The 12,067-nt window shown below is 64.1% G+C and overlaps 1 protein-coding gene across 25 annotated transcripts in view; it reads left to right on the forward strand.

Moving 5' to 3' along the window:
• The window catches only part of MCF2L (MCF.2 cell line derived transforming sequence like), a 92,613-nt gene that overhangs the window by 68,689 nt on the left and 11,857 nt on the right, over positions 1-12,067 (forward strand). For all 25 annotated transcript variants that reach the window (XM_043891954.1, XM_043891953.1, XM_043891960.1 and 22 more), the window contains 16 exons: positions 1-120; positions 1,809-1,925; positions 2,279-2,428; positions 3,090-3,214; positions 3,390-3,504; positions 4,471-4,590; positions 4,782-4,973; positions 5,354-5,545; positions 5,884-6,043; positions 6,690-6,763; positions 7,260-7,333; positions 8,598-8,664; positions 9,160-9,275; positions 10,355-10,424; positions 11,419-11,511; positions 11,916-12,008. In XM_043891954.1, coding sequence (XP_043747889.1) covers positions 1-120; positions 1,809-1,925; positions 2,279-2,428; positions 3,090-3,214; positions 3,390-3,504; positions 4,471-4,590; positions 4,782-4,973; positions 5,354-5,545; positions 5,884-6,043; positions 6,690-6,763; positions 7,260-7,333; positions 8,598-8,664; positions 9,160-9,275; positions 10,355-10,424; positions 11,419-11,511; positions 11,916-12,008 — 1,878 coding nt within the window. The remainder of the gene's footprint in view (positions 121-1,808; positions 1,926-2,278; positions 2,429-3,089; positions 3,215-3,389; positions 3,505-4,470; positions 4,591-4,781; positions 4,974-5,353; positions 5,546-5,883; positions 6,044-6,689; positions 6,764-7,259; positions 7,334-8,597; positions 8,665-9,159; positions 9,276-10,354; positions 10,425-11,418; positions 11,512-11,915; positions 12,009-12,067) is intronic.

The raw sequence follows: 12,067 nt of genomic DNA on the forward strand, positions 1-12,067 counted from the left end.
GCGTCCTTCCCCGCGAACCTGCAGCTGGTCCTCGTCCTGCGGCCCGCCGGGTTCTTCCAGAGGACGCTCTCCGAGCTCGCCTTCAGGTTCAACAGAGATGACTTCAAAATGAAGGTGCCGGTAAGAGCCACCTCCCGTGGGGCGCGCCCGCGTGCTCGGGGGCGGGGTGGGGAAGAGGGTGTGAGCGACGCCCCCCCCCCCCCCCCGCAGCGGGACCCCTGCCTCGCCTCCTCACTCCAGCCGGCACGGGGCAGCCCCGGCGGCCGCCAGCTGTCCTCGGAAAGCCAAGGCTGTGTGGATCCCTTAGAGGCTGCGCACCCGGGCAGCTGTGTTCCCTTGGGAGGCCAGCCACGTCGAGTCAGGCTCCGGAGCAGGGCTGGGAGGGGCTGCGGGCAGAGGACCCAGGGAGCACAGGGGCTTGTGCCTGGCACCTCGTGACCTCCCCAGCAAGACCTGCCAGGCTGCTCTTGAAACCTGAGCGCCCCAGTGTGGGCCACCGTCCCCGAGGCCGGCTCTCCTGTGCCGACGGAGGGCCTTCTGCGGCCAGGGGTCAGGTGTGCAGGCCCCGGGCTTTGGAGGGAAATGGGTGCACCCGTCTCTGTACCATCAAAAAGCCTCGGTTTCTGACGCCGAGGGCGGGGGTCTCCACCCTGAGAACAGCAGTCGCCCTGCACCCGGCCACATGGGACCAAACCCATGAGTTCTCAGAACCCAGGTTCACAGGATCCATCGCCCACGACGCCCCTTCCCCGGCCCGTTTCGGTCACCCTTCAGAACTTGGGAAGCGCTGTCCGGGGAGGGCTGCTGCTGCAGTGGGTCCATGTTGCTGTCCTGGGGCCCTTATTGACCCAACGCTGAGCAGAAAAATGTTAAGAGGGCTGGTGGGTTCCAGCCTTTTCCACGGTGGTTCAGTCAACACAGAGCAGACGGAAATCACAGAGGAAGAGCCTTAAGTCCTTGAATAGCTCACCAACCCGTCTCCATTCCTGTTGGCATAAGTCAGGGTGTTCTGGGCAAACAGCCTTGCTGGGTGGTGAAGAGAGACCCGATGTCTCTGCTGAAAGCTGGCGCCGTAGCCTGTTCTTAAGAGAAGATGACATCTCTGTCGAGGGTCTCAACGTGGGTGCCCGGACGGCTGTGCGGGTGGTCCTCTGTGGTCTTAGGGCACCCCGTCCCCTCCTCCCGCCCTCACGTGGAGACAGTCAGCATTGACCCAGGGCGTGTCAGATGTCACCTCAGCCTGGAGCAGGCTCAATGTTTAATAAAACACGAGGTGGTGTTGAGTGGCGCATGGACTGAGCCTCCGGGACCTTGGGGGCAGCGCCTGACAGTTTGCAAAGCAAAGGCGGTATTTTTAGCCAAAGCTCACGGATGCAGTGACCTCAGAAGGGCAAGAGCAAGACAGGAAACAAAACTCATCCCTTGTGGAAGAGCCTCCTGGGCCCCTGTTCTCCACAAAGGCCGTTGTGCCATGCTCATCGCCTGCCTCCACCTCCATGCAACCTCCTGGGTTTCGGCGGGAATGCAGACAGGCGGGCGGCTTTGGACTCTGTGTCCAAAGAGACTTTTGGCTCCATCAACGCACGGGCCCCCTCACCCATCAGATGCCCCTCGTCAGCAGAGTGCCCGGCTCCGTCCAGGGCTTTGCTCACCCCCGAGGGCTGTCATCTGACGAGACTATGCGCCCATTTCATGGACGGGAGAGCTGAGGCCCAGGGCGCGTCGCACCCTGACTGCCGTGGAGGAGCTGGGAAGCCCCCCCGCCTGGGTCTGCGGGGCGCTCTGCTTACGGCGGTCTCGCCCCCCAGGTCATAATGCTGAGCTCCGTCCCAGAACTACACGGCTACATCGACAAGTCCCAGCTGACGGAGGACCTGGGCGGGACGCTGGCCTACTGCCACTCCAGGTGGCTCTGCCATCGCACCGTGAGTCCCCCACCCCCGATGGCCCCAGGCCGCCCCGCAGCGCGGCCTCTGCCTGCTCCGAGGACCTCGTGCCGTTTCCCGAGCTTTCTCCCTGAGCATGAGCCGATGGTCTCAGTGGACCTCGGTCATCTGAAGGAGAAGCGTGAGTCATGTCGGGAGTGGCTTTCTGGGGCTCAGGAACATGGGGACAGAGAAAAGTTCAAGCTGGGTTCCCGGCATCGCCCTCAGGCGGGTCCGTGCAGGAGCCGAGGCTGAGGCTGGGGGACCTCCTGAGGGGCTGGGCTGCGGCCGGGCTTCCAGGCCCAGGAGGGTGAGGAGCACGGGCTTCGGGGTGACAGTCTCCTCCCCCACAGGCCATCGAGAGCTTCGCCCTCCTGGTCAAGCAGACGGCGCAGATGCTGCAGGCCTTTGGGACGGAGCTGGCCGAGACGGAGCTGCCCAATGACGTGCAGTCCACGAGCTCCGTGCTCCTTACCCACACTGAGAAGAAGGACAGAGCCAAGGTGTGTGTGGGAGATGGCAGGGGAGGGGGCGAGGGAGAAGGGGGAGGAATGGGGAGGGGGCGGGGAGGGCGTGGGGGCAGGCGGTGCATCAGGTAAGAGGAGCCCAGGAGCCCCCCAAGGTGGTTCTGGGCTCCCGAGAACCTGATGGACTGTGACCCGCCCTTCAGAGCGTCTCTGGTCGGGCTCCCGAGTCCTGCCGCAGGGCCCTGCTGGTCCCCTGATGAGCTGGCACCCCCAGTGCCCCGGGGAGCAGGCGGGAGGTGGGGGCGGACCCGGATGGCTGAGCTGACCTGCGGTCACGGCACACAGTGGCCTCCTGATGAACGTGACAGGGTCGGCCGAGGCAGCCACACGCTGTGGGCTCTGAGTCAGAGGGGGCCCCGACCCACTGCCGGTCCATGGGCGCCCCTCACGAGAGCCCCCCTGCTCCCTCTGGGTATGGAGCGGACACGCGGGGCTCCGGTTTCCTGTTACTCCTGCCCGCTGCCCGGGAGACCCGTAACCCTACCCTGCCTGCTCACCACGCTGGCGCCTCCCAGCACCCCCTCCCGGGGCACCAGGCGGGCGGAGGTCATCGTGGTGCCTTCTGACCCCTCGCGGCCCCCACCCGGAGCCACGTCTGGGGCTGGCGGCCTGGATGACAAGCCTGGACGTCCCGCAGGAGGACATGAGGCTGGCGCTGGTTGAGGGGCGGCGCGTCCTGGAGAGCATCCGGGAGCCGCTGGGCCGGGGCCCGGAGCAGAGCCCCAACCAGGACCAGCTGGACAGCCAGAGCACCGTGCAGAGGTGAGGCGGGGAGACACCAGCCCAGGCCCGGGCACGCCCTCCACCGTGCTGAGGCCCACAGGGGCCCTGACAGGCCCTGTCCAACGTGGAGGGCGGACTAGCCCCCCGTCGCTTGGCGCTGTGAGAAGCGGGGGCTTCACAGGCCCCACCAGCGTGGCTGCCGCCCCTTCCCCAGGCTCCTGGCCCAGCTGAACGAGACCGAGGCCGCCTTTGACGAGTTTTGGGCAAAACATCAGCAAAAACTAGAGCAGTGCCTGCAGCTCCGGCATTTCGAGCAGGACTTCCGGGAGGTGAGTGGCCTGGGGGCTGCGGAGGGGCGCTGGAGTGGGTGACACGCCCTGTGGGAACCTCTCGTGGCCTCGAGGAGCCGGGGGTCAGGCTGGAACCCCAGGGCGTCGTGTACATCCTTCCAGACGGGATTTCTGCCCCTTTATTCTCCCGCTTCACAGCTGTCTTAGCTGTTCCGGTTCCTTCACCTTCCGTGCAAATGTCAGATAACCTGATCTGTGTCTCCAAGAAAGTCCCGCTGGGTTTTGTCAGGAATTGTGTTAAACCTGTGCCTCACTTCGGGGAGAGTCAGCACTTTACTGCACTGACTCTTCAGTCAGTAAACACATATGTCTGTCCATCTGTTTAGATTTTCTTCAGTGTCCTCTAGTCACCAATGCTATATGGTTTGCACAAGTTCAGATGTGTTTGGTTGGGTTTACACATACAAGTTTCATTTTTTAAGGAACCGTAGATGGTGTTATGCTTTTTATTCTGGTGTGTTGTGTGTTCATTGCTGTCTGTAGAGATACAATAGACTCTTGTGTATTGATTTTATGTCCTAAAACCTTGCCGAGCTCAATCCAGGCTCTGTCTTGTAGCGTTTGCACACAGACCATCAGGCCACGTGCAAACAGAAATGGCTTGATTTCTTCGTTTTCGATCTGCGTGTTTTTGTGTCTGTTCTTTGTCTGCCCTCGTGCGCCCACCACTGGGATCGTGGTGATGAGAGTGGAGGGCCCTCCCTGCGGGCCGCAGCCCCTGGGGGACGCGTCCCTCACCAGCGTTACACCTGGAGAGTTGGCAGGGGGGGTTTGTGGATGTCCTCTCTCAGATCAAGGAAGTTTCCCTCTAGTCCCCCTTCCGAGGGGAGGCCTGGGCCCCCTCCCCTCCCTGCACCCAGTTTCCACAGCACCCCCCTCCGTCCCCCAGCCGTGGTCTTCCCACGATCTCACTGCCTGGCCCCTCGCCCCACTGCCCCGTCTCAGGTCAAAGCCGCCCTGGACGTGCTGGCCCAGAAGGTCACGACCTTCACTGATGTGGGCAACAGCCTGGCGCATGTGCAGCACCTCCTGAAGGACCTGGCCAGCTTCGAGGAGAAGTCCAGTGTAAGTGTGGATGCGGGCGGCGGGACCACTGGGACTGCTGGGACCCCGTGCCCGCAGTATCACCGTCCTACCCTGCCGACCCCCAGGCCTCCCCCAGCCCGCCCCAGCCCGCCCCGCCGGCCCCGGCCGCAGGGGGCGCCCTCCGCCCTGAGGAGCTGAGAAGCTGAGCCGCCTCCGCCGTCCCTCCGCAGGCCGCTGTGCAGCGGGCCCGCGCGCTGTCCCAAGAGGGCGAGCGGCTCATCGGCCACAAGCACTACGCCGTGGACTCCATCCGCCCCAAGTGCCATGAGCTCCGCCACCTGTGCGACCAGTTCGCGGCCGACCTGGAGCGGAGGAGGGGGCTGCTGGGCAAGTCGCTGGAGCTGCACAGCCTCCTGGAGGCGGTAGGCCTGGCCCCACCCTTGGTCCTGCAGAGCCACTCCCACCGGGGCCAGACCACAGGTGCTGGGTGGACAGTGGCCCCCAGCCTCCCAAGGGCTTCTCCCGAGACCCAGACGGTCCTGCGCCAACATTGGTGATTCAAGGACTCACCTGCCACAAAAAACCCAGAGACGACCAGCCAGCCAGTTCCCTGCACTTGGTCCTCGGTGTGGATGCGTCCCATCCTGGGCAAGGCCCCTGGTTTCAGGCCCGCGTCCCCGGGGAGCCTTCTGAACCTGGGCAGGAGGTGCATGCTTCGTCCTGCAGATGGTCTCAGAGGGCAGCGGTCAGCAGGCCGCCTGAGATGCCAGGACAGTCTCCAAGGTGACTTCTCCCCCCGCAGTCCATGAAGTGGTGTGATGAGGGCATCTACCTGCTAGCATCACAGCCCGTGGACAAGTGCCAGTCCCAGGATGGTGCAGAGGCCGCCCTCCAGGAGCTTGAGAGGTTTCTGGAGACGGGGGCAGAAAGTAAGATCCAGGAGCTCAGCAAGATCTTCCAGGACTACGAGCCCATCCTCACCAAAGACCTGCTGGTGAGGGGACGACTCTCTGGGCACTTGGGAGGCAGAGGGTGGGGGTGTTTCAGGATGGACGAGTCCCCCTCCCTTCCCACCCCATGAGGTCCCTGCCTGCTGGGAGGCCTGTGCTCTGAGCCCTGGCCACTCTCTGGGCCCCGCTTCCACCAGCCTCTGGACACTGCTGGACCCCAACTGCTCACTCCTGCCGGCTGTCCACAGCCTCCCGCCAGCCACCTCCTCCCTTGGTGCCCCCCAACCCTCTGAGGGCAGAGTGGGGCCCACAGGTGTCACGGTGACTCTTGGAGCATCACAGAGATGTCCTGCTGAGTCCAGCATGCCGTCTCCCTCTACAGGAGCATGTGCAGAGAGTCTTCCAGAAGCAGGAGAGCGTGGAGGAGATGTTCCACCGCAGGCAGGCCAGCCTCAAGAAGCTGGCAGCCAAGCAGACACGGCCCGTGCAGCCCGTGGCCCCGCGGCCGGAGGCGCTCACCAAGTCGCCCTGCCCCTCCCCAGGTATGAGCAGCCGCCTCTCACCCCAGGGAACGCCCCCTTCTATCCAACCCATTGTGTAAATAAAGTTTTATTGGCACTCGGGCCCCTCACTCGGTCCCTCTAAGCCGTGCTGCTCCCCGTTGTTGTGGCTGGACCGGGTCCACCGTGGCTTCGAGGGCCTTCCCTGGGCTTGTCCCGGCGGTCTGTCCTCAGTGCCACAGGCGGGATGGTTTTCCCCTTGTGTGGCTCGGCCTTCCACCCTGAAACCTCCTGGTTCTCCAGGTGCATCCCCTTTGGAAGGCAGGGCTGGGCCCTTCCTGTCACCTCCTGTCCCCAAAACACACCTATCCAGCGGCTGGCACGGCCCCTGTCGCTTTCTGCAGCCCTGGCCAGTGTTGCCTCTCCACGCCAAGAGCCTCTGAGCCCAGCTCGTGGGCCCATTCTGACTCCAGGCGCAGAGTTATCCCCTGTCACCGGGAGCCGGGCCCCACTGCGAATGGCGAGCCCCGGGGGCTCCCGGCCCGTCTCCCACCGCCTCCTTCATGTTCCTGTGCTTTCCTCCCCGGCTCTGGGCTGCTCGTGGCTTTTCCTAGGTGCCCCTGCGCGCGCATTCCCTCTCCCCGCCGTGAGATGCGAGGTCGCTCTCCTCTCCTTCTTCCGAAACCAGGCATCCGGAGGGGTTCTGAGAACCACAGTTCCGAGAGCAGTGCGCTCCGGAGGGGGCCCTACAGGAGGGCCAAGGTGAGACCCGGCTGCGGGCCCACTCCGCGGCCCCGCCCCTACTCCGCGGCCCCGCCCCCTCACTCCCCCTGTCCCCGCCCCCACGCCGCAGCCCCACCCCGCCTTAGCCACGCCCCTCATTCCCCCTAAGTCCGCACCCGCACCCCGGCCCCGCCCTCACTCCTAAGCCTCCCCTCCAGGCCCTCCGGCCCCGCCCCTCACTCCTCGGCCCCGCCCCCAGCCCCTGACCCCGCCCCCTCACTCCCCTCTGCCTCCCCTGCCCTCTCCCCTCCAGGCCCTCCTGACCCCGCCCCCTCACCCCCAGCCCCGCCCCTCACTCCTGACCCGGCCCCGCCCCCCACTCCCCCGCCTCCCCCGGGTCCTTTCCCCTCCTGCCCCGACCATGGGGCCTCCTGTCCGCCTCAGAGGGACCAGGGGGTCAGGCTCTGGAGCCGGGCCTTAGGCTTCACCTTCTGTCTCTGAAAGTGCGCCTCTTGGCCGGCTTCTCTCTCCGCAGAGTGAGGTGAGCGAGGGCCGGCAGGGCCGCGGCAGCTCCACGGGGGACGAGGAGAGCCTGGCCGTCCTGCGGAGGTGGGTGGCTGCCTCCCCGCCGCTCCGAGGACGAGCGCGGCCCCCCAGATCTCAGCCCGCAGCCCGCACCCTGGGAGGGTTGCACGCTGAGGAGCAGAAGTGGTGGGACACCACCCCCGCCACCCCGCCCGCCCCCCCGACCCCGGGAGGAGCAGCCCAGAGCAGAGCTGACCTCGAGGGTCGCCTGGCGGGTGCTGGGGTTCCCCTGCGTGTTCCTCAGGAAGGCCACGTTTCCCCCGCCCGTCTGGTGGCCCTGGGGCTTGAAGCAGCAGCATTCTCCCTCCCTGAGCCCAGGGCACACGACTCGGGGGCACGGCCCTGGCTCTCGGGTCACACGGGCAGGGCCAGCCTCGGACCCGCCCGCGCCAGCCCTGCCCACAGCCTTGCCTGACTCTGGCCCTACTGGGTGTTAGGCATCACTTGTCTTTCTTGGCTCCCCCCACTGTCTCCTCCTGCCCCCCCCCCCCACCCTGTGGAGGGTCTGCTCGGCCCACAGCCCCCCTGACCCCGCACACCGCCCCCCTGCCAGGATGGCGCCTGTTCCTGCATAGACATGCCCTTGGGCACTAAACTCTGGACTTCACAGGAAGGCCCTGCCCATGTCCCTCCTCTCCGGGTGGTCACTCTCCCACGGACCCCCCCACCCCCACCCCCGGGAGAGCCCTCCGCACTCCTGTCCACTTGGAGAAACCGCCCAGGCTCCACACTGCCCTGCGTCCACGGGGACAGCCTCCTTGCCAGTCCACACTACCCTCTGCCCCCGGTGGCCAGAGAGCCCGAGCCTTTTTCTCCACGCCCCTCGCCACCCTGTGTGGACAACGGGCACTTAGAAGGCATGGGGCCTGGCGACGGGCTAGCCATCGTCTGCTCATGGTCCCAGCCCCAGCTCCATTTTCTGTTTAAAAATGGGAATCTTGGTCATAGGCAGTTAAAAGGTGATCCTGGTCCACAAAGCGAGGTCTGGCCCACCCGTTTGCAAGCCCGTGCCCTCCTGGGCATCCCTAACCTGACAGCACATAGCAGGTCCCCAGAGATCATGCAGGCCCACTTCTTGTGGGAGGCTGGGGGGTGCCGTGGAGCAGGGTCTTCTCCTGGAAGGGGTCTGGGCGGGGGACTTGGAACTGTGGCCTGGGAGTGGGGAGGCCTGGGGGTCGGGGACTTGGAACCGTGCATGGTCTGGGAGTCGGGGCTCCTTTGGAGGTGGCCCGTGTTAGCCGGGAGGCAGTGGGAAGCAGCTTGTGCATGAGAGCACACCCGCCCACAGGCACGTGATGAAGGAGCTTCTGGACACAGAGCGGGTCTACGTGGAGGAGCTGCTGTGCGTCCTGGAGGTGAGGGTGGTCTCGTCCCACGCAGCCCTGCTGAGCCGGCCAGGAGCTGGAAACCCGTCGGCGGAACGTCCTCGGGACCAGGGCGCGTGGACACAGGCACAGCTGCGCTGGGACGTGTTTGCAGGAAGAGGGAGGGGCTGTTGCCTGGGGATGGCGGAGGGGCTTCTGGGTGCGGGGACGCTCTGCCCCGGAACCTGGGCCGTGGTCACAAGGGTGCAGGCACAGAGATAATCCATCAGAACGCATGTGTAAGCTTTGTTCCCTTCATAGGAGATGTGCCTGAGTTTAGAAAGGTTGAAAGGTGGAGAAATGGATGGAGACCCCACCCACAAAAAAAAAAGTAACTGATGCTGCTTGTAACTCACTCACATTTCTGTGCTTGTCCATCCGGAATGAATTCAAGTAGACTTGATTCCTAAACCTGAGCAGCATCACTTCTCTGCTTGGTGGCCTCGTGGAGCCTGCCTCCTGTGCTGACCACTCCCTCCTCCGCAGGGCTACGCTGCAGAGATGGACAACCCTTTAATGACTCATCTAATCTCGACTGGCCTTCAGAACAAGAAGGATATCCTGTTTGGAAACATGGAAGAAATTTACCACTTTCATAACAGGTTGGGCCTTTGTTTGGGTCACTGGAGGCCCCGCCTGCTGGAGCTTTGCTGGAGGAGAGCCTTCCCTCCTATCAAGGGGGATAAGCAGACGGGCAGCAGGCTCGGGTGGGACAAGCCCAGGGCAGACGCCGAGCGGCAAGGAGTTACAAAGGGGCCGCGTGCCCGCAGGGCCAAGCCTGTTCTTGTAAGGGATGGCCACAGAGCACACTCCTTCCTGCCCATTCCCCCCTCGTGGGAGTGCCAGTGGCCTCTGCATGGCTTTGGGGAGACGTGGGCAGTCCTTCTGGGGCCGCTCACCCTCAGCAGTCTCAGGGGCTCGTGGGAAGATGAACAGCGGATGCAGAGGGAATCAGATGGGGGCAGAAGCCTGTGGTCCTGAGGAAGGCCGCCATGCACGGGTCCCTCCAGCCTGCCCACGGATAGGCCCATGGCCGTGGGATCCAGCCCCATCTCCCTGGATGCCAGGGGCACTGGAACTTCTGTCTGACCACCTGCTTTTGCCCCTGTCCGTAGCCTCTGTCACCTGCTGCTTATGAAGTTGCGTTTCAGGTGCACCTCCCTGAGAGGTTAGGGTGAGCAGGTGGCCTGGGCCTTCTGGTCCTTCCACATCCTTGGCCCTGGCTCTCAGCTGCCCTCGGTGCCAGGATTTACCTGATAGGTGGGTGGGAGTCGGAAACCTAGACGAAAACTCAGCCCAAGGCTCAGGGTCAGCACCGCAGGGTGAAGGGTCCTGAGGGCAGGACCCTTGAATCTGCAGAAAACCCACTGAGAAGTCGGGCTGCTGGGCCTCAAGAGGCCCCCTCTGCCGCTGCAGCCCCTCAGTCCATGTCTGTGTTCTCCAGAAACAAGGCGTCCCCATGCAGCCGCGGCTGCGTGTCCCTGAGCGTTTGGCACAGTCGGGACCCTGGGAGGGACAGGCGTGGGCTGCAGCCCCGAAAGCAGACGGTGCGCCCCTGCTCACGGTCTCGGGCACCGTCCAGAGTCGGGATAGGCGTCTGGAAAAGAACGTCTAATATTTGGCGACCAGCTGTCATATTCTGGCTGTGTTCACGTGATGTGTCACAAACCTCCTCATCTAGGATATTCCTGAGGGAGCTGGAGAACTACACAGACTGCCCGGAGCTGGTCGGCAGGTGCTTTCTGGAGCGGGTACGTGCTTCTCAAATGCGTCCTTCTGCGGGCCTGACGCCTTGAAGTTGCTCCTTAAAGCCACAGTGGCTTTACGTTCTGTCACAGTCCCCATCTGGCCAACAGAGATTACAAGGACGGATGTATCCAGTTTAGCTGAGACGCCGTGATGCTTTTTGTTAGGGCTGGAAGAGCACGGTTTCCCTAAAACCCAGTAGCTAGCTCAAAAAAGAAAGAAACCTGGGACCTCAGCTTTGAGAGCCGCCGGAATCAGAGGGCATCTGAGTTCTGATCGCGAGTGTGGCGTGCTGACTGTCCTTGCTGGCGTCAATTCCCTGCTGGTCCCTCGCGCACCAGCTGACCCTGGGCAGTCACACTTGCTCTGAGGCATCAGTCACAGACGCGGGACCACCAGTGGGCTGGGGGCCGTGGACAGGCTCTGGGAGCAGCAGGATGGGGTGTAGGACCCTGACCCAGCAACATGCAAACAGCAGGCAGAGGCCGACGCCCTGGCAGGAGATGGCGCTGGGGGCAGAGGAGGCAGAAGGAGCCCTGTTTGTGCTGCACGCAGTCTGGCATGCCTCCCGGTGCTGTCTGAGATCTGGGGTGGGGGGTGTTGCCAGCATCCACCCCTCCTGGGGACCCAGGGGCAGGGCCGGTGCTCAGGCCACGCCCCCGACCTGTGGAATGCGGGCCGGTCGTCCCGACCCCCGCGCATGTGCAGCTGAGTCCTTCACAAAGTCTGTGCCAGTCCTGTGTCTATTTATCTGTTCCCTGAGGCCAAAGCCAGCCACACGGACCCAATGTTTCTAAGAGAGGTGCCAGGACTAGGGCAGCCCTGAGATGGAGCTTCTGCGCGGCTGTTCCCTGGCTGCCCAGCCACAGCCATGGCGTCTGAGATGGAGGGGGTGCCCAGACTCAGGCGGGGCCCAGGGAGCCGGGCGTCCCCGCCCAGAGGGCTGTGACTCGGCTGTGGGTTCTGAGACCCCTGTGATGCAGCCCCGTTCCCCGGCAGATGGAGGAGTTCCAGATCTACGAGAAGTACTGTCAGAACAAGCCGCGCTCTGAGAGCCTGTGGAGACAGTGCTCCGACTGCCCCTTCTTCCAGGTGTGTCCCGGGCCTGCGTGGGCGGTCCTCCATGGGCAGAGGCTCGGTGGGGGGCGACAGCTGTCTAAGGGGGTTGTGGTGGGGACTGTCCTTCACTCACTGACTCTCGGAAGGAGGGTGACAGCCGTCTAAGGGGGTTGTGGTGGGGACAGTCCTCCACAGGCTGACTCTCCGGGGAGGGCAACAGCTGTCTAAGGGGGTTGTGGTGGGGACTGTCCTCCACTCACTGACTCTCGGAAGGAGGGTGACAGCCATCTAAGGGGCTTGTGGTGGGGACGGTCCTCCACAGGCTGACTCTTGGAAGGAGGGTGACGGCCGTCTAAGGGTTGTGGTGGGGACATTCCTCCACTGGCTGACTCTCGGAGGGAGGGTGACGGCTGTCTAAGGGGGTGTGGTGGGTGCAGGAGTGCCAGAAGAAGCTGGACCACAAGCTGAGCCTGGACTCCTACCTGCTGAAGCCAGTCCAGAGGATCACCAAGTACCAGCTGCTGCTCAAGGTGAGAGGCCAGGCATCCCCGGGACCCCCCTGCCTGGCCCAATGCCCCCTCCCTGGAGC

The sequence above is a fragment of the Cervus elaphus genome, chromosome 30 (genome assembly GCF_910594005.1).
Source record: "Cervus elaphus chromosome 30, mCerEla1.1, whole genome shotgun sequence".
NCBI lineage: Eukaryota > Metazoa > Chordata > Mammalia > Artiodactyla > Cervidae > Cervus > Cervus elaphus.